This window comes from Notothenia rossii, assembly GCF_949606895.1.
Source record: "Notothenia rossii genome assembly, chromosome: 1".
NCBI classification, from domain to species: domain Eukaryota; kingdom Metazoa; phylum Chordata; class Actinopteri; order Perciformes; family Nototheniidae; genus Notothenia; species Notothenia rossii.
Window position 1 is genome coordinate 5,281,379 of NC_136912.1, and position 26,173 is coordinate 5,307,551.

Consider the following 26,173-nt stretch of genomic DNA (forward strand, 5'->3'; position numbering starts at 1 on the left):
ATACTGTTCCGATAAATATCAATAATTTCGAACATCGCGGTGAAATTCCTTCGACTCATTTTGAAGTTTTGTTGGAAGCCGGAAGTGACGTCAATGCGGGAACGCTTCACTGTGCGGCGGGAGAGCCAAACACGGACAAAGTGTGTTGTCATGCGTAGAAATGGTGAATTACTGAGTTTAGGCACGTTAATAACGTTTTAATGAAGTTGACTACAGTATATTCCAACACACTCTCACTCCATAATCGTCCAGGAGCGACGTTTGGTCAGGGTCCCGTGGCGTGCAGTTGTGACGCTCCTAGGCTCCTTCAGCTTTATAAAGGAACGTAAATAGCTTTCAACTGATTGCAATGTTTTCCCATCTGCGGCGGGATTTGACGCTCATGGAAGCACGGCATTCGTTTGTGTCGGCTGCCCTTAAAAGGCAATGTGAGCGTCCATTCCCATTGGATAACGGAGAATTGTACACCCGGAAGTAAGTATTCCCCTTACTGTCGATTGATTTTACAGTGATATCTGCACTACTACTCCGCGGTCTTAAAATCCCCACAATGCTTTGCGCACGGACCAATTTCCCCAAATCTGTGGCGGAAAATGTAAGACAGGGCCTCTCATATGACGCACACCTGCACACTTGCTCGCCTGTTCCACTCTTCGTTTTCCGAATGCCAGGAAGGATTCTTGCCTCGCTTCTGAAGCAAGACGCTCGGAAGACATGTGCTACCAAGCAAGCGTATACTCGCGATTGAGAAACACAGGGTGTTATAACATCTGCAAAGATGGCAGATTAAAATATTTCCTGATGGACCTGATGATGAAATTGGTCAAGTTTTCTCTTCATGTCCTCTTTTTGAGGAAGATGCATCACAACAATGTTAAGTGACTCAAAATCTTCTCACACTCTAGAGTCTAGACAAACAACGTTTCTCCACAGTTTGTGTAGCAATGTGCCTCAGGGACCTCAAATGTTGCAATAACAAAAGTGACTGCAATTTGTTATGGCTTTACTTAGAAAGACGCTGCATGTACTTCACATGTTTTTACACCGCACCAGTGGCATTAAATGTGTCAACATGGATTCAAGCTTGGTCAGTTAGGAGACTGACCTCCTGCGGTTTTATACACACAACTGGAAAGATATAAGAAAGACACATTTCCAAATATACATTGAAATAATGAGTTGTTGAGTGGCCACGGTCAGGATGAATATTCATCTATAGCACATATTAAATGTAAGCACTAGTCCATAGCCCATGTTATGCCAGAATCACAGTATTTGCATTTGTAGTATTAGTATACTGTATGCTTGGATATTTATAAGACATGCCTGATTAACATAATGTGTTGCGCCCATTGGAATGGTTTATATGTTTTGTTATTTGAACACTAGATGGCGTAATGGGTCAGCAGCATATAAGTGATCTCCAGGCACAGGTGCATTGATTGTGACTGGGAGAGCAATAATTTTTAGAGCGTGTCTGTCGTGTCTGTGAACACGCTGTTTTCTTGGAAAATAAAAGATATTGAAAGCTAAACTTCGTCGTACATGGAGATTACACGCGTCCAATCAGTTAAACCCAGTTGGGTCAATCCCAGGTGATGTTGAGTGGCAATAGTCAGTTTTACTGAAGCCTCAGGTCAAAAGAGGATGAGAAGCCCTCTTCCATGGGGGCAGTACTGTGCATTAGTTTTTCTTGGATTTACACTTTAACCCAGTTATGGGAAAGTTCTGCTCCAGTTCTTGAGGAGAACATGTGTTAACAAAGATTACCAATAATAAAATAACCTATCTATGCCACAATTTTAGATGCGGATTTTGTTAAACTAATACGTTTGCGCTGTGGACCAACACTATACATTGACGGGGAAGGGGGTAGCAATAAAGATAACACCATTAAACAGTTACACAACATAACAGAAATAATATCGATAGCAGCGTCCCTAGCAACCACCTTGGTAACAATGAAAATGTTGTATAGACACAATTTCCTGAAGTAATCTTCGCAATAACTAGCAAACTAAAGATCATGTACATCCACTGCACACATAATCTGAAATAACAACTCATATTTCTCGCATCAAATGACATCAAAACGCATTTTAATGGCCAAACTAACTTTAAAATAGGCATTTTCCACCGAGAATAAAACGATGGTCGGCCATGTTTTTTTTTTCTGCAGGGAGAAATTTGAAGATCACGTGACATAGACGCCAGCCAGTGGAATGAATGGTGATAAAAAATGTAGGGATCCTACAATTTCAGAGGCGTTTTTGTAGAAATACTACGTCCCAAGTTGTGGACCAACGTAGTTAATTCACGTTTTTTTGTGAGACTGGGTTGGATATCCGGATCTTAACGGACAGTTGTTACAGAGTATTTATGACCATTCAAATCTTCTCATGCAGAACAAGACAGATGTAAGCTGAATTACAACTGCCTGTAAATTACATCGATAATAACCGATACTCACATTTCACATCAATAGAGATGTCTTTAGATGTCTTCCTTCCCAGCTTGTTCTCAGCTGAACAGTAGTACTGTCCAGAATCAGAGGAGTTGATGGAGCTGAAGACAAGCTGTGGTTTATCACTGAGAGGAGGAAGGCCTGATGTTGTATTCCTCTTGTACCAGGTGTAGTTAGCTGCTGGGTTAGCATCACTGCTACAGGTCAGAGTCACTGAACTGCCCTCCTCTATCTCAGCAGAGGGTCTCACTGACACAGAGGGAAGATTTGGAGCATCTGCAGGAGATGCGAAAACAAATAATTTTCTAGGTTTAAATTAGTGTTTTAACATTACATGTTGTTCAGGATATTCTAAATCACAAAATGTGAGAAGCTATGTGTAACTGCATTGTATAATTTGAAGGTGGTCTGACCAATGGGTGGTTCACGATTTAAATCTAGGTCCTTAAACTACACTAAGCCTCTGTTATCTCCTGAAGCTGCTCAGTCTTTTACAGCAGACTGTAAATATAAATCAAGTAGATGTAAGAAAGAAGTTATGATTACTCACATTTCACATTAATAAAGGTGTTTACAGATGTGCTATTCCCCAGCTCGTTCTCAGCTCTACAGTAATACTGTCCAGAGTCAGAGGACTGGATAGAGCTGAAGACAAATTGTGTTCCTTCACTGAGAAGAAGAACGTTTACATTTCCATTCTTCTTGTACCAGGTGTAGTTAGCTGCTGGGTTAGCATCACTGCTACAGGTCAGAGTCACTGAACGGCCCTCCTTTATCTCACCAGAGGATTTTGACAAGGAAGGGAGCCTCGGAGCATCTGGAAGACATGTGATAACAGTAAATATTAAGAATGTGTCTCTCACTAGATTAGCACAAAGTGTATCTACATTATTGAACGCTGTGTCTTGTTATTCAATAATACACGTGAGTTCAACTGTCACAATTACTAGACCCTCCAGAAAAACGCGATTCTGCGATCGCAGAATTTACCGCATAATCAGCAAAATGGCGCAGATTTTTAAAAGGCCGCATATTTATCAAAAGGCCTCATAATCCCCGCATTTTTCCACACAAAATTGAGGAAAAAAAAAGTTAACTCGTCTTGACGTCATCAGCTCGCGCATCACAGAATGTAAACAACACTGTATACGTGTGGAGCCCACAAGATAGAGAAAACACCAAGATGAAAAAATCTAATCCCTCTCATTTACAGACGAACATTTCTACTAAAGACCGGGCAAAATGTGGGGGGAAACTATTCTGCACCCCGTGCAACTGTATGTTGGAGCCATAGACTGTATATTGGTTGGAGCAAAAGAGAAAATCGACAGTGAACATCAACCTCCAAAACCCTTTCGAGGGCTACAAGAAACGAAGTGGGTAGCCTACAAGATTGAAGCTGGTTAGATAACGAACGAGTAAATGAAAACAGAATGAGGCGGAGAAGTGTGTGTGTGTGTGTGTTGGGGGGGTGTGTGAGATTAAAATAGCCCAATTGCTTTTACAATAAATAAGCATTGAATGTGTTTAATTGAATAGTAAAGGGGTTTAACGTTAGTGGCAGGTTGTGTGTGAGAGAGAATAAATAAGACAGCCCAATATTTTAAAAAACATTTATTCTTTTTCCCCGCATATTTAGCATATTTCGCAACTTTCCGCATATTTCGCAACTTCCCGCAATTTCACCGCATAAAATCACATAAAAACCCTGCATGTTTAATCGCATAATCAAGGATTTTAGCCCACATAATCAAGGATTTTAGCCCGCATAATCAAGGATTTTTGCACGCGTTTTTCTGGAGGGTCTAAATTACGTGTCTCTTTGTTGGTAGCCCACATACTAGAACACTCCTAGCTCACTTGCCCCGTTACCATAACATCTCGTCTCCCTATGACAGACCTTAGAGGATTATTCTGCCTCTGTCGGGTGGAAGGTCTGTTCCTATCTGAACCAGATATAAAATAATAGATAACTCCAGACCTTCATGAACTATATGTAACCCTATGATATTTTGTGTATTACACAACATTAATGCACAACATTAATAATAACAATTTTTTTTAACTCTCTTATAAAACTCTATATCATATCTCTTCGGCTTCTGGTTTGTTTACAAGTCCAACCTAGCCGGTCTCACCACGGCTCTCCCAGACCTGGTTCTCGGGGTAGGTGGCAGATCTTGAGCACTGGGCTCCGGAGGATCTGCAATACGCTGCTCTGGAACACCTCCTGAATGCTGCTCAGCTGCATCCCTGCCGCTCTGCTCTGACGAGGAGTACATGGGGATGAGATGATGGCGATTACGCCGGACTGTCCCATGAGGTCCCTAAAGAATGTAGGAGCGCAGCTGCGGCATTCTGGCCATTTCTCTTCATACAGCTGCATCACTCTTCCGCACACACTGTCCTTTGCCAACTGCTCTTTTAGCTCTTCCAGGTAAGCTGTGCTTGCTGGCAAACTATCGATAATCATGTCCACATAGATATTCGTGCTCTCGAGGAACTCTTTTTCATCTGGTGTGGAGTCTCTTTTCACAGGTGCACGTGACAGTGTCTCGACCGTCCACAGGCTTTTCCCTGGCACATGTGTGATTGAGTAGAGATAACGCATAAGGCGCATCCGGAAAAGTCGAATCCGTGGGGGAAGCGCATCCAATGCCTGAGACCCCAGGGCCCAGGAGTTCAAAACTTTTCATCTCAATCAGATCTGATCAGATTTTGAAATCCCATTTTTTTGTGATCCAGGATCAGACAAGTCGGACAAATTTTGTCCCTGGAGTTCAAAGCAATTCAGGATAGGATCAGCCTGTTCCAGATGACGATTTTTCAAGATGATTTGATCCTGAATATCAGTGCTTTAATCCTACCGATCGCCATCTAGTGGACATGAAAAATAATACAAGGAAGACAAGAGACCACATTGCAGAGACATCAGTTGACGGCAATTACTTTTGAAAGGTGATGACAAATTAATGGACATTATTTTTGTTGAAGATATTATTTCTTTAATCTAAATTACATTTGTGATTGACAATCTTTGCTGTGATACTTTTATGAGCATAAACATTTATGTCATCAACATTTGGTTGAAAACAAAATAGGCCACCACAAACGTGACCAAAAAATGAAAAATAAAATTGATTTCCCATGAAGGCTAAAAATTGTGTATTATTTCAGTTAACAAACGTTGCCATCTTATTTCAATTGAAACATATTTTAAAATAAATTGTACAGTACATTTTGCTCTGGTAATCCACTGGAAATCCACCCCTCTGGTGGGATCAGGATAATCCAGTTTGTTGGGATCAAACTGATCCCAATCCTGTGTTGTTGGTTTGAACTACCCGTTTTGAAGATTTGATCCAGATTAAAGCTTGGATTGGATTTCCTGATCTGATCGGATATCAAAGTGATCCTAATCCTGTTTTTTGGTTTTGAACTCCCCAAAATCCAAATCTGATCTGATCAGATAGGGATTAAAAGTTTTGAACTCCTGGGCCCAGGAGACTCAGTAGAGGTTTATGATCCTTTCACACGCCCAGGTTAAGCCTAAAGCTTCCTCTTCTACCTGTGCGTATCTCTGCTCCGTCTGTGTGAGAGAACGTGACATATAGGCTACCGGTCTCCAATACTCTTCCCACTTCTGCAGAAGCACACACCCCAAGCCGTATGATGATGCGTCTGCCGAGACTTTGGTTTCTCTGTTTGTGTCATACATGGCTAGCACTGGTGGAGATATCAGAGAGTCTATCAGATCTTGGAAGGCTCTGGCCTGATCGATGCCCCACAGCCAGCAGTTCTTTTTGGAGAGCAGGTCTCGAAGTGGCTTGTCTCACTCTGCTAGCTGCGGTATGAGCTTCCCCAGCTGGTTGACCATGCCTAGAAAGCTCCTCAGCTCGCTCACACTTTTCGGCTCTTTCACTTTCCTTACCGCCTCTGTCTTGCTCGGGTCTGGTCTAATGCCGCTAGCAGTGATCACATGGCCCAGGTATGTCACCTCCTGTTTGGATATGTCACACTTTTCCACATTCAAGGTGATTCCTGCCTTTTGGATCTTCTCCAGCACAGCATACAGACGAGCGTCGTGCTCCTCCTGTGTTTGGCCCCACACCAGTACATCGTCCATGTGACAGACAACCCCCACTAGTCCCTCAGTTACCTCAGTTGTCATCCTGTTTTGGAAATGCTCAGGGGCTGAGGCTATGCCGAAAGGTAGCCGATTGAAGTGGTATCGGCCAAAGGGTGTGATGAACGTTGTGTACTTGGCTGAGCCTTTTGTTAGAGGTATTTGCCAAAACCCCATGTTTGCATCTAACTTGCTGAATATTTTGGCTCCAGCCAGCTTTCCCAGTGTTTCTTCCACTGAAGGTAGAATGTACTTTTCTCGACACACAGACTTATTCAGTTTTGTTAGATCCACACATATGCGAACAGCCCCTGTCTTTTTAGGCGCCACCACCATGCCAGCGCACCAATCTGTAGGCTCCTCAACTCTGCTGATCACCCCCAGGTCTTCCATGCGGGACAGTTCCTCTTTGACTTTGTCCATCAGTGGCAGTGGAATCCTTCTAGGCGTCTTCAGAGAAAACGGTTGGGCCCCTGGTTTCAGCTTAATGGCATATGGCTGCCGCACATCTCTAAGACCGCTGCATACTGTTGGGTAATTAGTCTTTAGCGTGTCCATAATGACGTTGTCTAGTCGTGCCACTAGCTTCAGCGCTACACTGGCAGGCCTCCCGAGCAATGCTGTTTGCAAGCGTCGAATGACATACACATCCTCCATAAGTTCTCTCTCTCCTTTCTTCAGCAGCATACTAGCAAAGCCCCCTATGTCTAAAGGATTTTTCCCTGGACCCCAAAGTGGCTTCCTTGGCTTTTGAAGAGCTGGTGGAGCTTTGTGCTTATAGACCTCTTTAAACACGGAGTGAGGAATGACTGTAACATCAGCCCCAGTGTCAATTTTGAACTGCACGCTTTTGTTGTTAATGTCAATGTCTGCCATCCACGGATCATTGTCGGCCTCAATGCTGCCTCAGAACAAACTTTCCTCTTCTTCATTGATCTCATGCACGCTTTTAGCTGTTTTACACACACGCGCATATAATGTCCCATTTTCCCACATGCATGGCATTTTACATCCTTGGCTGGACACTCAGTCTTTGCATGTGAAGGAGAACAACCACAGTTATTACACTTTGCATCATTACCCTTGTTGTATTGTGGCTTGGCAGCTATTAGCAGATTGAGCTTTGTTTTTAGCATATTTGCTACTGCTCTTAAACACTCTGCAAGATTGTTGCCGTTTCACCTCTTCACTCTGCCGAGCCATGGTAATAGCTTCTCCCAAGGTACGGTCTGAGTCCAGTTGCATCCGTTCAGACAGTCACTTATCCGTCAATCCGACAACAAGCCTGTCTCGAATGAGTTCATCATGTAGCACGCCGTAGCTACAATGCTCCGCTAGTGCATATAGAGCTGTGACGAACGAGTCCACTGGTTCACCTTCTCCCTGTCTGCGCATATATGACATTTTTCTTGACAACGAAGAAGCCTTGAAAGCCATCCCGCACACCTTGGTAACGGCCCGTCCACACTATAGCTTCAAAAAAAGCTTGGAGCTGGGCGTGTCTGAAGCTTGGGGATTTTATTCGAGCACCGCGACCAACAACCAATCACATGAATGTCCCGCCCCCGGCATACAAAGCAAAAAACCCCGGATATTTTTGTCTCTGCCACCTCCCTCCATGCCTGGTTCCTCCGGTTTGTATCCCAGTAAATAGTTCTGGTCGTAAAGAACCGGGTGATTTGCTACCGTAATTTCTCGTTTGGAATATCAGGAAATGAACTGCGGTCTGGCTCTCCCAGCTTGCACGCGGTTTGATTGCACTCCGCTCTGCATCAGCCAAACAGCTCGCTGCACCCGCACTGCGAGGGGGACCCAAGTTCCCGTCAGCAAAAACACGTGGGTTTGCTATCCTGGCTCCAAAATGGTGGAATGAGCTCCCCATTGTAATCAGGACAGCAGATACCTTACACATCTTCCGACGCAAACTGAAAACTCATCTCTTTAGACTCCACTTCGAGCGATAGAATTACTAACAAAGCACTTATATACTAATAAAGGGCTGGCTTTCTAAATGCCAGTTGAGTAGCACTTGAAATGTTTGGCTCTATGAAACCTGATGTACTTATATGATTCTGTTTTCTTAAAGGTTGTATCTTCCTGGTCGAATGCACTTATTGTAAGTCGCTTTGGATAAAAGCGTCAGCTAAATGCAATGTAATGTAATGTAATGTAATGATTGAACTGTCAGATTTGCATAAACGGGATTTGATTGGCTGACGCTGGCTACTCCGGCGTCTCCGGCTTCAGAAGTTGAACATTGTTCAACTTTTGCAGCCTGAAACGCCAGGAAAGCTCCGCTCTGCTACCCACAATTCAGTTCGGCGAAAAGCGAGGCAACGTGACGTCACCCCATTCAAAGTGAATGTTGGAAACGTTGGAAACCGTTTTTGAAGCTGTCGAAGGTGTAGTGTGGACGGGCCGTTTTTGAAGCTGTCGAAGCTGTAGTGTGGACGGGCCGTTTTTGAAGCTGTCGAAGCTGTAGTGTGGACGGGCCATAAGTGTCTCTCTGAGCTGCAGTGAGAGTCAATCCACGTAAAATATCATCTGCTTCATCTCCCATGCAGTATATCAATGTGTTGACTTGATTTTCTTCTGAGCTACTGTTCAGATTACTTGCCGGGCGAAATCTCTCGAACCGCCGTATCCATTTGGCCCATTCCTGCGGTCTTGAAAAGTCGAAAGACTCCGGTGGCTGGAGGCTAAACGTAGCAATCGGCCCCGCCCCGGGTCGCGCTGCATCTCTGTTAGCATTCTCGTCTGCCATGTCCACTTTCCTTCCTTTTCACCGTCAATTGGCTCCAAATAATACTTTGTCCGGTCAGACTCCACGTAATGTCAACAGGACTTCTGACACCATGTCGTGTTATTTAATAATACACCTGAGTTCAACTGACACAATTACGTGTCTCTTTATTGGCAGCCCACATGCTAGAACACTCCTAGCTCACATGCCCCGTTACCATAACATCTCGTCTCCCTATGATGTCACTGAACCGTGCCCGTAATGCTTCACTACTATTGGCTAACACACACACACACACACAGCACAATAACACCACACACTGAATGAAGCTGCATTTCGAGTCATTACAGACCATTGAATGAGGAACTAATTCCAAAATAACCATAACTTGAAGGACAGTTGTTGAGTATTTACTAATCACATTTTGTAGAGTACACTGAACAATCCAAAACATTGACTTTAATTAAATGTATAATTTCAATAAAAAACTATGTTTTGGATTAGGTTAGTTGAAAGCAATAATATTAAGTTGAACCTAATATTTTTCATTTCAAATGTATATTATTGCTTTCAACCAACCTAATACAATTATGTGTAATTTGTTGACATAATACATTTAATTAAAGTCAACGTTTCAGTTTTTTCACTGTAGCTAAGGAATATATTTTAAAGAAACAACCGTTAGATATTATGTAAATGAATTCATATCTACTATAAATAATTGTTCATGGGTATTTCTGAATTGTTATTATTCATAATAAAGTAATGATTTGACATTTGTTAAATGCCGTTTTGTGTATTACATAATCAAGTCAAAACAATTAATTGAGTGATGGAATTTAAGGATTTAGAGATAGCCTTGTTAATACCAGTAAATATTAGTTAAATATAACAATATTTAACAGTCGTTTCTCAATGATGTCATCATTAGCAACTCTATAAAATGTGATTTGAAGATACTGCCAGTTCACTTTTCATTACCCACTTGTTCCCTGGATCCCATGTAATGTAAAGCAAGCTGAGCTGAAGAAAGTAGTGATGATAAGTAACATCTTCTCTAGAAACAACTAGACAGATATAAGCTTGTTATCTTTAAATAAACTGTCTTACTCACATTTCACGTCAATAAAGGTGTTTGCAGATGTGCTCCTCCCCAGCTTGTTCTCAGCTCTACAGAAATACTGTCCAGAGTCAGAGGACTGGATGGAGCTGAAGAAAAGCTGTGGTCGTTCACTGAGAAGAGGAACGTCTGCATTTCTATTCCTCTTGTACCAGGTGTAGTTAGCTGCTGGGTTAGCATCACTGCTACAGGTCAGAGTCACTGAACGGCCCTCCTTTATCTCAGCAGAGGGACTCACTGACACAGAGGGAGGCTTTGGAGCATCTGGAGGAGATGTGTGAAGAGAAAATATTGAGAATGTGTTTCTCACTAGATAAGATAAGATAAGATAAGATAGAGCTTTATTGTCTCCCTTAGGAGAAATGTGTCTTGGGCATCGAGATAATACACATAAAACATTCAGGTCAATCAGTCATAGATACAGAACAGAGATCACATATCACATGGCAAAGAAACAAAAAAGAAACATACAGGTACAGCACTTTCCCTATTGCACCTATGCATAGTGTCCGTCAAATTGCACATATCCCTTTTGTGTCCATACCTATTTACACATAATGCACTTCCCCTATTTAACCTTCTCGATTGCACATACTACACTGTAAACATTGCATCTCCCAACAACTCCTAACACAGCATAATCACAATTGTTGCTGACTGTTCAGCAGCTTGATTGACAGCGGAACAAAGGAAAACTTCTACCTGTTCAATTTACAGTTTGGTAATCTATACCTTCTGCCCGAGGGCAGCAACTCAAACTCTCTATACAGGATGTGTTTGGGGTCGCATGTGATTTTACGGCCTTGCTTTCTCACCATCTCCTCAAATATCTCCTGAAGAGAGGATGGTGGAAGCAAGCCAATTCTTTTTCCAGCCCTTTTTATCAAGCTCTGGAGTTGTGATTTAGATTTAACTGAAAAGTTACCAAACCATGTTTTGATGCCATAACGAATAACAGACTCAATTGCTGCCTTGTAGAACATTAACATGATACATAATAATAATAATGCATTTTATTTATATAGCGCTTTTCACAACTCAAAGACGCTTTACAATATGAGGGAGGGTAGACAAACAAGGACAGGCAAACAAGTAAGTATAGTAAAATAAATAAAAAGGCAGTCAAGAGGAAATTGATTGAGAGGAGGGGGGCTTATGGGTAGACAGAGTTGAAAAGATGTGTTTTGAGGCGGGACTGAAAGACTGTGAGGGACTCAGAGACACGGAGATCTTGGGGAAGGGAGTTCCAGAGCCTAGGAGCTGCCACTGAGAAGGCTCTGTCCCCAAAGCTGCACAGTGTGGATGTGGGAATGGATAGGAGTCCGGCTGCGGTGGATCTGAGGGACCGTGGGGGTTGATAAGGAGTGAGAAGGTTTGTGAGATAAGGGGGGGCCAAATGGTGGAGTGCTTTGTAGGTGAGGACCATCATTTTGTAATTGATGCGATGGGAGACAGGAAGCCAGTGGAGGTCTTTGAGGACTGGGGTGATGTGATGCCATGATTTGGTATGCGTGAGGAGACGTGCAGCTGCATTTTGAACCCGTTGGAGTCTGTTGAGGGATGTAGTGCTGATGCCGTAAAGAAGTGAGTTGCAGTAGTCAAGGCGGGAGGAAATGAAGGCATGGATTAGTCGTTCGGCTACGGGGCGGGTGAGAGACGGTAGGATTTTTTGCAATATTGCGGAGGTGGAAAAATGAGGTTTTGACTGTTTGGCGGATGTGAGGTTCGAGGGAGAGGGTGGGGTCAAAGATTACGCCAAGGTTGCGTGCCTGATTGGAGGGGGAAACAATGGTGCCATCGATGGTGAGTGTTATGTTAGTGACCTTGCTGAGGGTGGATTTGGAGCCAATTAGGAGGAGTTCTGTTTTGTTGCTGTTCAGTTTGAGGAGGTTATGTTGCATCCAAGTTTTAATAGCTGTCAGACAGGAATCGATGTGGGTAAGGGGTGGGTTATGGAGGGATTTGGTGCTGAGGTAGATCTGAGTGTCATCAGCATAGCAGTGGAAGTCCAGGTTGAAGTGGCGGAGTATCTGACCGAGGGGCAGGATGTAAATGATGAAGAAGAGGGGTCCAAGTACTGATCCTTGAGGAACGCCTTGGGTGACTGAAGCTGTGGCAGAGGGGGATCAAGACCAGGTTTTTTGAGGATTGGAGTAACGGCAGCAGTTTTGAAGGCAGAGGGGACGGTTCCATGGGACAGCGAGGAGTTGAAAAGGTTAGCAAGATAGGGGCAGAGGACGGGGAGGCAGGACTTCAGGAGAGGAGTGGGTAGAGGGTCAAGGGAGCAGGTTGTGGGATTTGAGGAACCAATCAGATGGAGTATTTCAAGTGGGGTAACGAGGTTAAACTGGGAAAGGCGGCGCTGCGGAGGAGGAGTCAGGAGGTCAAGGGAGATGGGGGGAGAAATGGTAGCGGTGGAGGTTGGGGGAGATGCTTGTATATCAGATGGAGCTGAGAAGGAGTGGTTAATGGCGTTAATTTTGTCTGCGAAAAACTGGAGGAATGAGCTGCAAGTAGCGGAAGTAGAAGTAGGGAGGTTATCAGCACGAGGTTTGAAGAGCTTGTTAACTGTGGAGAAGAGGGTCCTAGGGTTACGGGAGGGGTCAGTGAAGATGGTGGAGAGGTAGGCAGATTTAGCGGCAATAAGAGCATCTCTGTATGCATTGAGATGGAGTTTGTAGCTTATGTAATGGACTGTGAGGGATGATTTATTTGAAAGACGTTCAAGTTGGCGGCCTCGCTGCTTCATTTTACGCAGTGCGGGTGTGAACCAGGGTGAGGAGGACATGTATCCACTCCATGAACCCTGAGCCTACGCAGAAAATGCAGGCGCTGGCTTATCTTTGAGCATACCTGATCCACCTGATGGGCCCAGCCTAACTGAGCATCAAAATAAATCCCCAAATATTTAAAACTTGTAACCTGCTCAACTCCCTCCCTGTTGATAAGGACTGGGCTGTGATCACCTTCTGACTTGGGGTCAAAGATCATTTCCTTTGTTCCTCTTCAATCTCAAGTTTATAAATAGAAATGTCTGAGTCTCTAGTCAGTAGACTAAGTATGGCTGTGTCATCAGAAAACTTTATAATGTGGTTGAGTGTGTGCTGACTCCTACACAGATTAGCACAAAGGGTATCTACATTATTGAACGCTGAATGAACTGTTGCTTTATTTTGGACTTCGAACATGGTTTGACAAAATGCTTGTTGGACGGATTTAACCTTTGTCCAAAAGGTGCACAACATTGAAACTTTAGGCTACAATAAGGTACACTTCATTTTTAGTCTATACAGCGCAACGAATGAAGACTGTGATGTTAATCACTACGAACTAAAATGTATTATTGAAGATTATTATAATGTTGTACATCTCTCTGTATGAGAACCTTGTTTTATTTATTTTTAATTATCTTATTGTTTGTTCACCTCCTTAACCTGTATTTGGGTTGAGGAGCTTGGGGAAACTCTACAAAACTCACTATTAAAGGTTTTTCTTACATTGTTCATATTATAATAATTTACCTTAATGGGTTAAATGTATTGTGAATATAACTTTAGTGCTGTTTCCATGTTATGCCATAGTGTCTGAGGTATAGAATATCTAAATATTCACATCTTGGACTAGCAACCTTGAATGACCTAATATGTGATATCTTTCTTTGTGGGGTATCTTGGTGCCTAAATGATTTTCTGTTATTGTTGATATTTAGTTTTGTTTGTAACTCTTCTCTATTCAAAATTAGGTCTCCACCAAAATCCATGTCATCTGTATATCTCTTTACCTAAAATGGCTTTTTTACTGGCTGTAGTTAAGCTTTCATTTTCGATATAACTGCGCCATCTGTAGTCAGATTCAGAAGACTGAATGCAGACAGAAGTATGTAATGTCAGTGTGTGTGTGTGTGTGTGTGTGTGTGTGTGTGTGTGTGTGTGTGTGTGTGTGTGTGTGTGTGTGTGTGTGTGTGTGTGTGTGTGTGTGTGTGTGTGTGTGTGTGTGTGAGTAAACTCACACACTGCAGGAGAGGGGAAGCCTACATGTCCTTCCAGAGCACATGAGATCCTGTCTGCGTGGTGAAACAAGCCTTTATAAGAAGATGTCACCGTCGTCAGGATTTTCTCTTCGTTCTTGAACCAGAAATAGGAAACACCAGCTGGACTGCAGCTGCTGTGACACTTCAGCTCTGCTAAGGTATCAGACTGCTGGACTGTTGCTGTGATCACCTGCACCTGCAGAGCTGGATATGAGAAAAATAAACAATATTATCACCAAGGTCTAAAATGAAACTGATGATAAATATATATAACCATTAACACAACATTCTAAAGTAGCTGAACAAATAAACTCATCCAACATTAATCACACAAACTCAACTTCCAGTATTCTCTAATTGTAATGTGTTGGTGTGTACAGAATACATCAGAGTGTTGATCAGTACCTGTGACAGTCAGAGTGGTTCCAGGTAAATCACTCCTCCATTCAAAGCTTAGTGTTTTGAATTTGAAGAGATACTGAGCTGAATCTGAGTCTCTCAGGTCAGAGATCCTCAGAGTGGAGCGTCCTCTCTCTGTCTCAAGGATCTGAACACGACCTGCATACTGGGAGTCTTCACTAAGGTCCTCAGGTTGAGAGGGATTCTGTCCCTGATGACTACGCTCAGGACTGAACCAGAACTTAGATTTAACATCGTCTTTATAACTGCTGTACGTGCAGGAAATGTTCACTGAGGATCCTTTGAAGGCACAGATGCTTCTTTCACTGTAAGCCACTGTATTGCAGGCTTGACCATTAACACCTGAAAAATGAAATATCTTTGGTTAATTATTATGAAAATGTAATTGCCTTAACTCGGGGCTGAATGTATTGCTGTGGACAGTGTCTCCCTTTTATGTCATAAGGTATAGCATCATGTTGGTGGAAGACTGTAAGTTAACTCACAAACTGAAGGAGAGGGGGAATTCTCATATCCTTTAACAGCACAGGCAAAGCTTTCTTCAGGATAGAAATAGTAATTGAAAGAATCTCCTTGTTTTGGCGATTTCAGTCCATTCTTGTACCAGATGAAGGAAGGACGAGAAGTTGGAGGACAACTGCTGAGACACTCCAGGGTTGCATATATACAGCTTCCTATGCAGGAACCTGTTTTGTTCACCTTCACCTGGAGACCTGGATTTGTGAGGAAACAAACATGTTAAACTGAACTGTCATTGTACGTGTAGTAGATGCACTGACATTCACTGCAGTGTTGACCAAATGTTGAGCTAACTTACAAACAAAGTCTTACCTGTGACAGACAGAGTGACTGGTTCACTAGCATAAACGTCTTGGTTTGTTTCGATCCTGAACCTGTACTCAGCTGAGTCGCTCTCTCTCAGGTTTCTGATTCTCAGAGTGCAGGTGCTGTTTTCACAGAGATTCTCTACACGACCTCTATACTCTGAGGCTGTGGTCAGATCTACAGGTTCACCATCTTTCTGTTTAAACCAGAATGTTTTCTTAACTGTGTTAACTCTGCCTCTCCATGTAGATGGGTATGTGTAGCTGCATCTTATCTCCACTGTTGATCCTTTCTCTGCACAGATCTCAGTAGAAGAGAAAGTCACTCCCCAGTCATCCTGACCCTGAACCACTGAAACACAGAGAACATCAGAAACCTTCATTAGACTCATTTTTGGTCGATTGTCGATTTCAAATGTGTGCTCTAAAATGATATTTATAAATGACTATTATCATTATTATAAGCAAGACAATAAATGGCAAAGATATGTAGAAAATAAACGTATTTGAGATACGTTCATAACGAACGTAACGTGGGAGAAAATACGTTTCTAGCTAAACGTAATTGAGAATGCAGTTTAGTTCTGTGGGAGCGTATCTTCAGGAGACAGGGTTGCCATAATACATTCTGACGAAAAATACAAATGATTATGAATACAAATAAAATAAAAGAAGCCTCCCGTGAGTTACTTCAAGCTATAAAGTAGATTTTGAAAAACGTTTTATAGAATAAAAGCTCACTGCTGGACGTTGAAGAAATGCGTGTGTGCACCACGACAAAGGAGCCTCATTCACTTTACATTGGGGTTGTTGGCGGGGTGCAGACACGTAAATGTAGCAAAGTTTGTGACTCCACCACGTACTGCGGTGTTAAGGAGTCGTGGTGGAGTCACGCATTCTGGTGAGATCAGGTTGAGTTAAGCTCATAGCTGCTGCTTTTGTTTTTTCACCTCCTTAAATGATCTTGTGGGCTCTCATCATGATTACATTATGTTGCAGGTGCTTGCAAAATCTAAATGTTCACATCTTGGACCAGCAACCTTGAATGACCTAATTTGTGATATCTTTCTTTGTGGGGTATCTTGGTGCCTAAATGATTTTCTGTTATTGTTGATATTTAGTTTTGTTTGTAACTCTTCTCTATTCAAAATGAGGTCTCCACCAAAATCCATGTCATCTGTATATCTCTTTACCTAAAATGGCTTTTTTACTGGCTGTAGTTAAGCTTTCATTTTCGATATAACTGTGGCATCTGTAGTCAGATTCAGAAGACTGAATGCAGACAGAAGTATGTAATGTCAGTGTGTGTGTGTGTGTGTGTGTGAGTAAACTCACACACTGCAGGAGAGGGGAAGCCTACATGTCCTTCCAGAGCACATGAGATCCTGTCTGCGTGGTGAAACAAGCCTTTATAAGAAGATGTCACCGTCGTCAGGATTTTCTCGTCGTTCTTGAACCAGACGTAGGAAACACCAGCTGGACTGCAGCTGCTGTGACACTTCAGCTCTGCTGAGGTATCAGACTGCTGGACTGTTGCTGTGATCACCTGCACCTGCAGAGCTGGATATGAGAAAAATAAACAATATTATAAGCAAGGTCTAAAATGAAACTGATGATAAATATATATAACCATTAACACAACATTCTAAAGTAGCTGAACAAATAAACTCATCCAACATTAATCACACAAACTCAACTTCCAGTATTCTCTAATTGTAATGTGTTGGTGTATACAGTATACATCAGTGTGTTGATCAGTACCTGTGACAGTCAGAGTTGTTCCAGGTAAATCACTCCTCCATTCAAAGCTTGGTGTTTTGAATGTGAAGAGATACTGAGCTGAATCTGAGTCTCTCAGGTCAGAGATCCTCAGAGTGGAGCGTCCTCTCTCTGTCTCAAGGATCTGAACACGACCTGCATACTGGGAGTCTTCACTAAGGTCCTCAGGTTGAGAGGGATTCTGTCCCTGATGACTACGTTCAGGACTGAACCAGAACTTAGATTTAACATTGTCTTCAAAGCTGCTGTACGTGCAGGAAATGTTCACTGAGGATCCTTTGGGGGCGCAGATGCTTCTTTCACTGTAAGCCACTGTATTGCAGGTTTGACCATGAACACCTGAAAAATGAAATATCTTTGGTTAATTATTATAAAAAATGTAATTGCCTTAACTCGGGGCTGAATGAATTAATGTGGACAGTGTCTCCCTTTTATGTAATAAGGTATGGCATCATGTTGGTGGAAGACTGTAAGTGAACTCACACACTGAAGGAGAGGGGGAATTCTCATATCCTTTAACAGCACAGGCAAAGCTTTCTTCAGGATAGAAATAGTAATTGAAAGAATCTCCTTGTTTTGGCGATTTCAGTCCATTCTTGTACCAGATGTAGGAAGGACGAGAAGTTGGAGGACAACTGCTGAGACACTCCAGGTCTGCATATATACAGCTTCCTATGCAGGAACCTGTTTTGTTCACCTTCACCTGGAGACCTGGATTTGTACGGAACAAACATGTTAAACTGAACTGTCATTGTACGTGTAGTAGATGCACTGACATTCACTGCAGTGTTGACCAAATGTTGAGCTAACTTACAAACAAAGTCTTACCTGTGACAGACAGAGTGACTGGTTCACTAGCATAAACGTCTTGGTTTGTGTTGATCCTGAACCTGTACTCAGCTGAGTCTCTCTCTCTCAGGTTTCTGATTCTCAGAGTGCAGGTGTTGTTTTCACAGAGATTCTCTACACGACCTCTATACTCTGAGTCTGTGGTCAGATCTACAGGTTCACCATCTTTCTGTTTAAACCAGAATGTTTTCTTAACTCTGTTAACTCTGCCTCTCCATGTAGATGGGTATGTGTAGCTGCATCTTATCTCCACTGTTGATCCTTTCACTGCACAGATCTCAGTAGAAGAGAAAGTCACTCCCCAGCCATCCTGACCCTGAACCACTGAAACACAGAGAACATCAGAAACCTTCATTAGACTCATTTTTGGTCGATTGTCGATTTCAAATGTGTGCTCTAAAATGATATTTATAAATGACTATTATCATTATTATAAGCAAGACAATAAATGGCAAAGATATGTAGAAAATAAACGTATTTGAGATTCGTTCATAACGAACGTAACGTGGGAGAAAATACGTTTCTAGCTAAACGTAATTGAGAATGCAGTTTAGTTCTGTGGGAGCGTATCTTTAGGAGACAGGGTTGCCATAATACATTCTGACGAAAAATACAAATGATTATGGCTTAGACCCCGGCCCCACACGGTAAAACGCATACGCAAGCGCCTAAAAAGGCTTCCGTTCACACGCATTCGATTCATTAACGTGTCCGTTCACACTAGACCGCTGGAAATGCTGGAAACGATGTAGTACATATGTCAGGCCTGTAAGTGGCGCTGCTGCCGCCCGAAATACACCAAAAGCAGCGAAGAAGACCCCGGAGCATGGTTGCCATGGTTGCCCTTCTGTTTATTCTCCGCGGTGGACGGCGTGTTCTCCTGCTGTATCTCTCAGGTAGTCCACCAGCAGATGAAAAAGACCCACCTCTCTGCTTCTTCCAAGGAACGAGGGGACCGTGCGGCAGTTTCCGTAAAAAAAATGTTCCGCCGGTCAACATGTCCGTTAAAGTTTAAATCTTCCGTACAAAATTAGGAAAGTGCCGGTCAGAAGTCTTCTTTGTTATTTATTGAGCTTTAAAACAAATTGATAACGACTCTGTTCTCTGTATAATAATATAATAATATTTAATAAACGGTGCCTGCCTCTCCTTTCCTCCCCCTCTTCTGACAGCCCAGCAGCAGCAGGAGACGTGGGGAGAGGGAGGCGGGCTATTTCATCATTATCAGAAAATGATCATATAGGGCACACACGGAGCCGTTGGACCCCCAGAGCGTTGCGTATGCCGGTCTACCCACCTTGGGACCCGTTACCGTAGTCGTTTATTCCCCCCCCCCCCCCCCCTCCCACACACACAGAGCGGAGCAAGGCAACGAAACTTAAAATAATAAGCAGCATTTTACGGCGCGCTATGCATGGGGCCGCCTTGTGGGGTTTCCCCGACATGTCGTTTCAGTAAATTAAAGGGTGTTTCATGTTGTTGTTGCTGTGAACCTTCTTAATACCTTGGAAAATGCCGTTTAATACTTTTTAATAGCCTTAATTTTCGCTAAATTGATTTATCAACTTTTAATACTTTTTAAAGTCCTTATCTTGCGTAATTTACTGTAGCTGAAAGATCATAGAACTGTTTCAAAATGCATTAACTTGTTGGGTCTTATTCCAGTAACACGTGATATAGATCGAATATCGTTTCCTATTTGCTGTAAATCACTTGTTAATATCGGGAAAATGGGTCAAATTCAGAGGTATCCAGAAAAGTCTGGATTCAAACTTGCCGCTGCTTGGTGCTGTGTCGTGACGTCACGTGTGGTTCCGCGAATCCTGGTGAGTTCAGCCCGTCCCAGCATCACACAGTGTAGCATTGCTGGTATAGCCGCATGTCAACTTTGTGTATCAGTGTTTATCTCCGAGTTTGTCTTGTTTTTTCCGGATCATGGTGAAGAGGTGTGTCGTTGGCGGGTGTAGCAACACCAATCGGGATGGTTTTACCGTTCATTTGTTCCCGAAAGAGAAGGTTTTACGGGAGAAATGGGAGCGATTTGTGCGATCCGGACGGCAGCAGGGAGCCAGACAGCGGCAGCCGGGAACCACACGTGACGTCACGAAATGGCCTGCTTCCAGAAGCAAAGTTTTTTTATTGGACCTAATATTTTTCCTTTTTTTACATATTATTCAGTATGAAATAAAGAAACATACATTGAATATCTGTTGCATACACCCCCCAGAAATCAACTGCCAAAAAAAGTTTTTAATGTAAGATAAGGACTTTAAGACCCCGCGGACACCCTGAAGATACATACTTAGATTTCAAACCTTAGAAAAATATGAGAATCAAATATCAGAGGGTGTGGATCATAACAATGAGTCCTCTTTCTGGCTTGCTTTTCTCTCAGTGATCAGGCTGCTGCAGGGCGTGAATGGAAACTTCTAAGAAAAGCAGAACATTGAGGCGTGTGATATTAAGATAACAAATGACTGACAGAGAGTTTATTTCTAATTATTGGACTGCTAATTGCTTACAAAGGTTAACACAAACGTTGCATGTTGCACCTAGGTCTCCTCATCGTCAGTTAAAAGAAAGCATCTGACTTCTCTGCAGAAATTAGATATTTATCAAAGCAACAATATCCACTAAACCCCATGAGTATTTATATAAAGTCATGTTTCTAAATGACTCTTAACATAAATCCAATGTTCAGTCTTGTTTAGTCAGATAAATACTGCTATGTCCCCATCTTCATGCTGCAGTAACTTTGTCTATCCTTATTTCGGTGATGTCTGAAGTGTAGAGCTTTGAGAGGCTTTTAATTGAAAAAAGCTGCATATAGCACTTTGCGTTGATCGGGAGTTACAGCGCTAACTTGTTACTGTGATCGCCCCGGTTCCTTTTTTGCATGTCATACCCAGATCTCTCTTCCTGTTTCCAGTAAGTCTTTACACTTTTCACCGTCCAATGGAGGCAAGAAATGACGAAAATGCAAAAGCTACGATCATGTACATGCATGCAAACTGACGTTCATGCATTCACGGGCACACAGCTTCACACACACTTGACCTGCATGCAAAATGTCGGGCTCCTAGGGCCAAAACTGTTGACACCATAAAGAGAGAAAGAGCGATCCGTTGCTGCACGCAGCTACAAACAGTAAAGTTGTTGGCAATAAAAGAAAAACAATACGCTAAAAGATGAGATGATTGAAGTCAGATGATTATTCATTTGTGACTTTTTATCCACGTTGCAACTCCTACCGTAAATTTCTTATATTAATTAAATTATCAAATACACAAATTGCTAAAGTTAAGTGGTGAGGACTGCAGGATGAAAGAGGAAGTTCAACAGAGCAATTCATCTTAATTAACAATTATTTAAATTTAAAAAAGTGATGTTTTGTATATTTTGTCATTATTTCCATCAACACAGACATAGTTGTACCATGCCAAATGGTGCAAACACTCTGTATTTCTGAGTAGGGTTGCAAAGGGGCGGAAAGTTTCCGGTACATTTCCGGAAAGTTTCCATGGGAAGTTAAGCTGGGGAATTTTGGAAATATTCGATGCAAAATTAAACAAAAAAACAGGACATTTCAACAGATTTTTTTAGATTTTTAAAAAAAAAAGTAGAACAGAACAAGTTTTAATTATTTTACTGAACAATTATTTGTTTCATTGAAGAATGAAAACAGGAATGTTGAGTTAAATGTTACTCATCCCCCCCAACCCCACTCAATAAAAAATGAACAAAAATGCACCCACATCCAAAAATCCCCACAAAGTCCCATTCAAAATGTTAAATGAAAAGAGCCCCTCTCCCTCCAAAAAGTCCCATTAAACATGCAAATGTTCCTTCAAGCAATCCTCTGCATTTTTGCTAAAGCCTTTCAGTCAACGGGCTCTTCCTGGGCCTCATCAACATCACACTCTGAGTCTTCCTCTTCAGTGTCACTGTCCAGCCTTGTTGAGGATAGCTCTGTGTCACGCTCAAAGAGACTTAGGTTTGCCCGAATGCCAACCAGTTTTTCCACTCTCACATTTGTGAGCCTGTTGCGAACCTTTGTGTGGTCTCCATAGCCATGCAGTAAGCAGTGTGCTATGGCATGGATATTCAAGTGTACTTGAATGGCATCTGTTTGTTTTAGTCAAGATTATGCTAAAATATACTTTCCCCAACTATATTGAAGTTCCCTATGAAGAGCCAACCTTCAATTTGGAAAATTCACAGTTTATTCCCATAAATTCCCGTGGAAAGTTTCCATCTTTGAAAATTCCCGGAATTTTGCAACCCTATTTCTGAGCTGCATCAACTATCTTACAATATAAATGTAGATGTACAGTACCTTGTACAACGAGAAGGAAGACGAGAAATCCTCTCGCTGCTGCTGGTAGACTCATAGCTGCTCCTCACGTCTCTGATAAACCATCAGGTAGATCACATGCAGGAGAAATACTGTTTGTCAGTGAGTCATCAAAAACGTTTGTACATCGAGTAGGGGTTTTTCTCTGTCACTCGTGCAGCTGTGTTAAAAATATATCAACATGTTGAAAACTGCTTCCTTCCTCTTAACAGTTACAAGATACAAGAGACGGTAAACATAGTTCAAATGAAGAACTCTTTGGTTTTTGCAAACAATGCATTAACTTGTAAACTTATACAGTATGAAAACGGGTGATTGACAGCTCAACATTGCCAACAGAACACTAATTTATCACTTTGGGTCCTTTTTCACAAACACAGAGCACATGATAAACTATATTCAGAATATATTTTTCAAAGATGTTCCCCTGCCCTCTACAGTCAAACCTTTGTAATGATGTGTGAGAAATCCTATATTTTAATAATTGGGAAATAACGAACTCCTGGTGCCTCACTGAATGTGAAGATGCCGTCCACGTACAGATAATTAGATTAGATTAGATTCAACTTTAATGTCATTGCACATGAGTACAACAAAATGTATGCATTCAGTGAATGAGGTTCGGTAAATTCACATAACAGTGTTGAAGTAATGTACATAAATGTTTAAATATAATTAAGTAACTTTGGATAATTGGGTGCAGATTTAGATGTACATGTACTGTATACACATACAAGGTGCAGGGTTTAGGCATGAGTTAAACACAGATGTAATAAATAGCAAATAATGATGAGCTCGTTTCACAGGAGTCTTCACTTCAGAACCATGACGAGTCTGAAGCCAGATTATTACATGTATAAAATGTCATTTATGCTCAAAAGTTATTGAGCTTTTTTAAATCAGCTTCATAATATAAAGGGAGTAATAGAGATGGGTAATTATTCAACATTGAAGGATTCAGGTTCTGATTTTAAGGAACTGCATGTGGGGGAAGAAATTACTGATCATCAGCACATCAATTTGTAATTTATTTATAAATATATATTATTTTAAAGATGATTTACAGAGTGTTAAAACATCACGTGGATGATTTAAGATGCTTTATTCTATAGAGTTCTAGTACTGATAGCATCATAATTCATACAGACGACACATTCAGCCAAGGGCGACATATAAATAGAAATATTCACATATTCAATGTTTTTATATAACAACTCAAATGAAAATATGCAAACGCACAGTGAGTCAATGGCTTACAGTGCAGACCAGACCTAGGTTGCATCAAATTACTATTATGGACAATATAAAAGCTTTCAAATATTAGTCTCATGGCAAGATTAGTATTCAGCTAACTCCACAGCACTGTACAACGTTTTCGAGTCATACTGTGACTCTGAAGATGATTTGTCTCCATCTCCTAACACCTATTCTGCTCTTTCCTCTCCAACCTGTGAAAGCTGTGTTGTTCACTCTCAGTGTTTTCTGCTTGCCAAATATATTTACCTGTTCAGAAACATTTTGTCTTTCTGCACAGTGGCGCCTCCTGCAGGAGTGAAAGGGGACTGAAATGATGTTCGAACTAACACAAGTTATTAGGAAAGCTCTCCGTTTCTTCCAATCAGCCACTGCAACATCTAAAGTTTTCCATCTGGTGAGGTGTCTTTGAAATGTTTACAATAACTTTTAACAGTGCATGCTGTAAAATGTGATGCTTCACATTAGCTCTTCCTGTCGCTCAGAGTCTTCAGTCTGTGCTGCTGATGACTCAATTTAAAACAGGCTTTCTGTTAGATTTGATCTAAAAATGTGTTATACGTTTAATAAACCATCTTTCATGATTCTCTAACCTTCACACTGTGCACAGGGTCATTCGCTTCATTTGGGGAGTCCAGAGTTTTCTTCTTCCTGGATTTAGATTTATTACATATTTTTATTTAAGCAACTTTCTAATTTTAACAAAATCTTCTATGTTCTTACCTAATTTGATAAACAGTCATATGATCATAATTACAAAAATACCTTTTGGATATTTTTGTATATGGTCATATGACTGTATTTTAAGACACAGTGTATTTAAGCTCTTAAAGAAACTATTTGGGCTGGGTGGCGCTCTATAGCTTATGGCCAACAGGAGACCTCGATGCATTATTTCCCCTCCTCCTCATTAGCAATCTGTGTGACTAGTGTGACTAGTGCACATTTGGGACCCACTAGTACTACTAGTGAACATTTTAAGCCTCACTAGTTCACTAGTTGAATTTAAATGTATCTCACTAGCAGTGGCGAGCCGTGACCTTTATACCTAGGCCCTCTGACCCTCCCCCTTCCCTCTTACAAAAAAGAGATATTACGTCACAGTGGCGGTTCTACGGGGTGGTACGGGGTGGCAGCTGCCACCTCAGAAAAATGACTTGCCACCCCAGTTGGCAGCTTTGTTTTGAAAGAAAAGTTGTGGCTCATTGGACATTTATGAGAGAAAATCTCTAATGTCCGAGTGCAAGTGAATGCAGCACAAGACGCGAGCCTTGTAACCCCTCCCCCCCCCTGGCGCGAGCTTGGAAATATGATTGGCGGCGATTTCATTTGAACGGGAGGACAGCGAAAAACGAGAAGCATTTCGGATACAAGTAGACAGAAGGAATGAGGTATTTGCGGTCAGGGTATGGCTGGGGTAGGCTACAGCCATACCAATAAATGGCTTAGCCCCACCATGAAACATGATGTTAAAGTAAGCAAAATAAAGTCTGCCAACTCGCGCGGAGTAAATTGCACAGACAGCAGTTAGTAAGATTGATTTCAGTAGCCACTTGTCTGGAAATACCGAAGACTAGAAACGGTTTTGAAACCTTTTGTCACGTAGTGATCGTCTTCTCAATAGAACTATTCTTTGATAATGTCTTCTGGCCAATCAGAATCACGATAACGGCGTGGCGTTGTTGCAGGAAGTCCCGACGGAGAATACTTTTGCTGTAGTACATCTCTATATACATCGGTACAACATTACGTGTTGATAGAAATCAACACGTAATGAAATAAGACCCCACGGTTTGATGATTGATAGGTGTGTGGGCTGTCTTTCATTTTGACACACAGAACAATGGGGGCTATCCACCCTTATCCACAAAGTAAAGTAATTCACAGCCTCTTTCCTCTCCTCTCTGTGAGGAGCAGCAGGTTCAGCTTTCAGAACAAAGTAACAAAAAACTAAAATGGCATTCATTTGTCGTGGAGTAATAGATGTATTTATTTTTCTTCTCAAGAGAGCACCAGAATGTGTATTTCATGTTAGTATTTCAAAAAATCTCCTGAGGGAGAATCCCCCCAGACCCCCCTGCAGGGGTTGGGTTTTCAGCATGTCAACTCTTTCACCTGTGGGGAAATGTCAGGATTCGCTCCAGGTCGCCCTTTTTATTTACTACAAGACAAATGTGCCTTTTTATTTCATACAGTTTAATTTGGATTGA

At 41.9% G+C, this 26,173-nt stretch overlaps 1 protein-coding gene across 1 annotated transcript in view; it reads right to left on the reverse strand.

Annotated features, from left to right (window-relative positions):
• The window catches only part of LOC307040802 (uncharacterized protein), a 116,441-nt gene extending 93,638 nt beyond the window's left edge, over window positions 1–22,803 (reverse strand). The window contains exons 1-12 of the mRNA XM_079683912.1: window positions 22,692–22,803; window positions 18,335–18,679; window positions 17,990–18,217; window positions 17,489–17,845; window positions 17,063–17,287; window positions 15,735–16,079; window positions 15,389–15,616; window positions 14,889–15,245; window positions 14,463–14,687; window positions 10,448–10,717; window positions 3,015–3,281; window positions 2,471–2,740 (exon numbers count right to left, since the gene is read on the reverse strand). Coding sequence (XP_079540038.1) covers window positions 2,471–2,740; window positions 3,015–3,281; window positions 10,448–10,717; window positions 14,463–14,687; window positions 14,889–15,245; window positions 15,389–15,616; window positions 15,735–16,079; window positions 17,063–17,287; window positions 17,489–17,845; window positions 17,990–18,217; window positions 18,335–18,679; window positions 22,692–22,746 — 3,172 coding nt within the window. The 5' untranslated portion in view covers window positions 22,747–22,803. The remainder of the gene's footprint in view (window positions 1–2,470; window positions 2,741–3,014; window positions 3,282–10,447; window positions 10,718–14,462; window positions 14,688–14,888; window positions 15,246–15,388; window positions 15,617–15,734; window positions 16,080–17,062; window positions 17,288–17,488; window positions 17,846–17,989; window positions 18,218–18,334; window positions 18,680–22,691) is intronic.
• Between the last annotated feature and the right edge of the window lie 3,370 nt (window positions 22,804–26,173).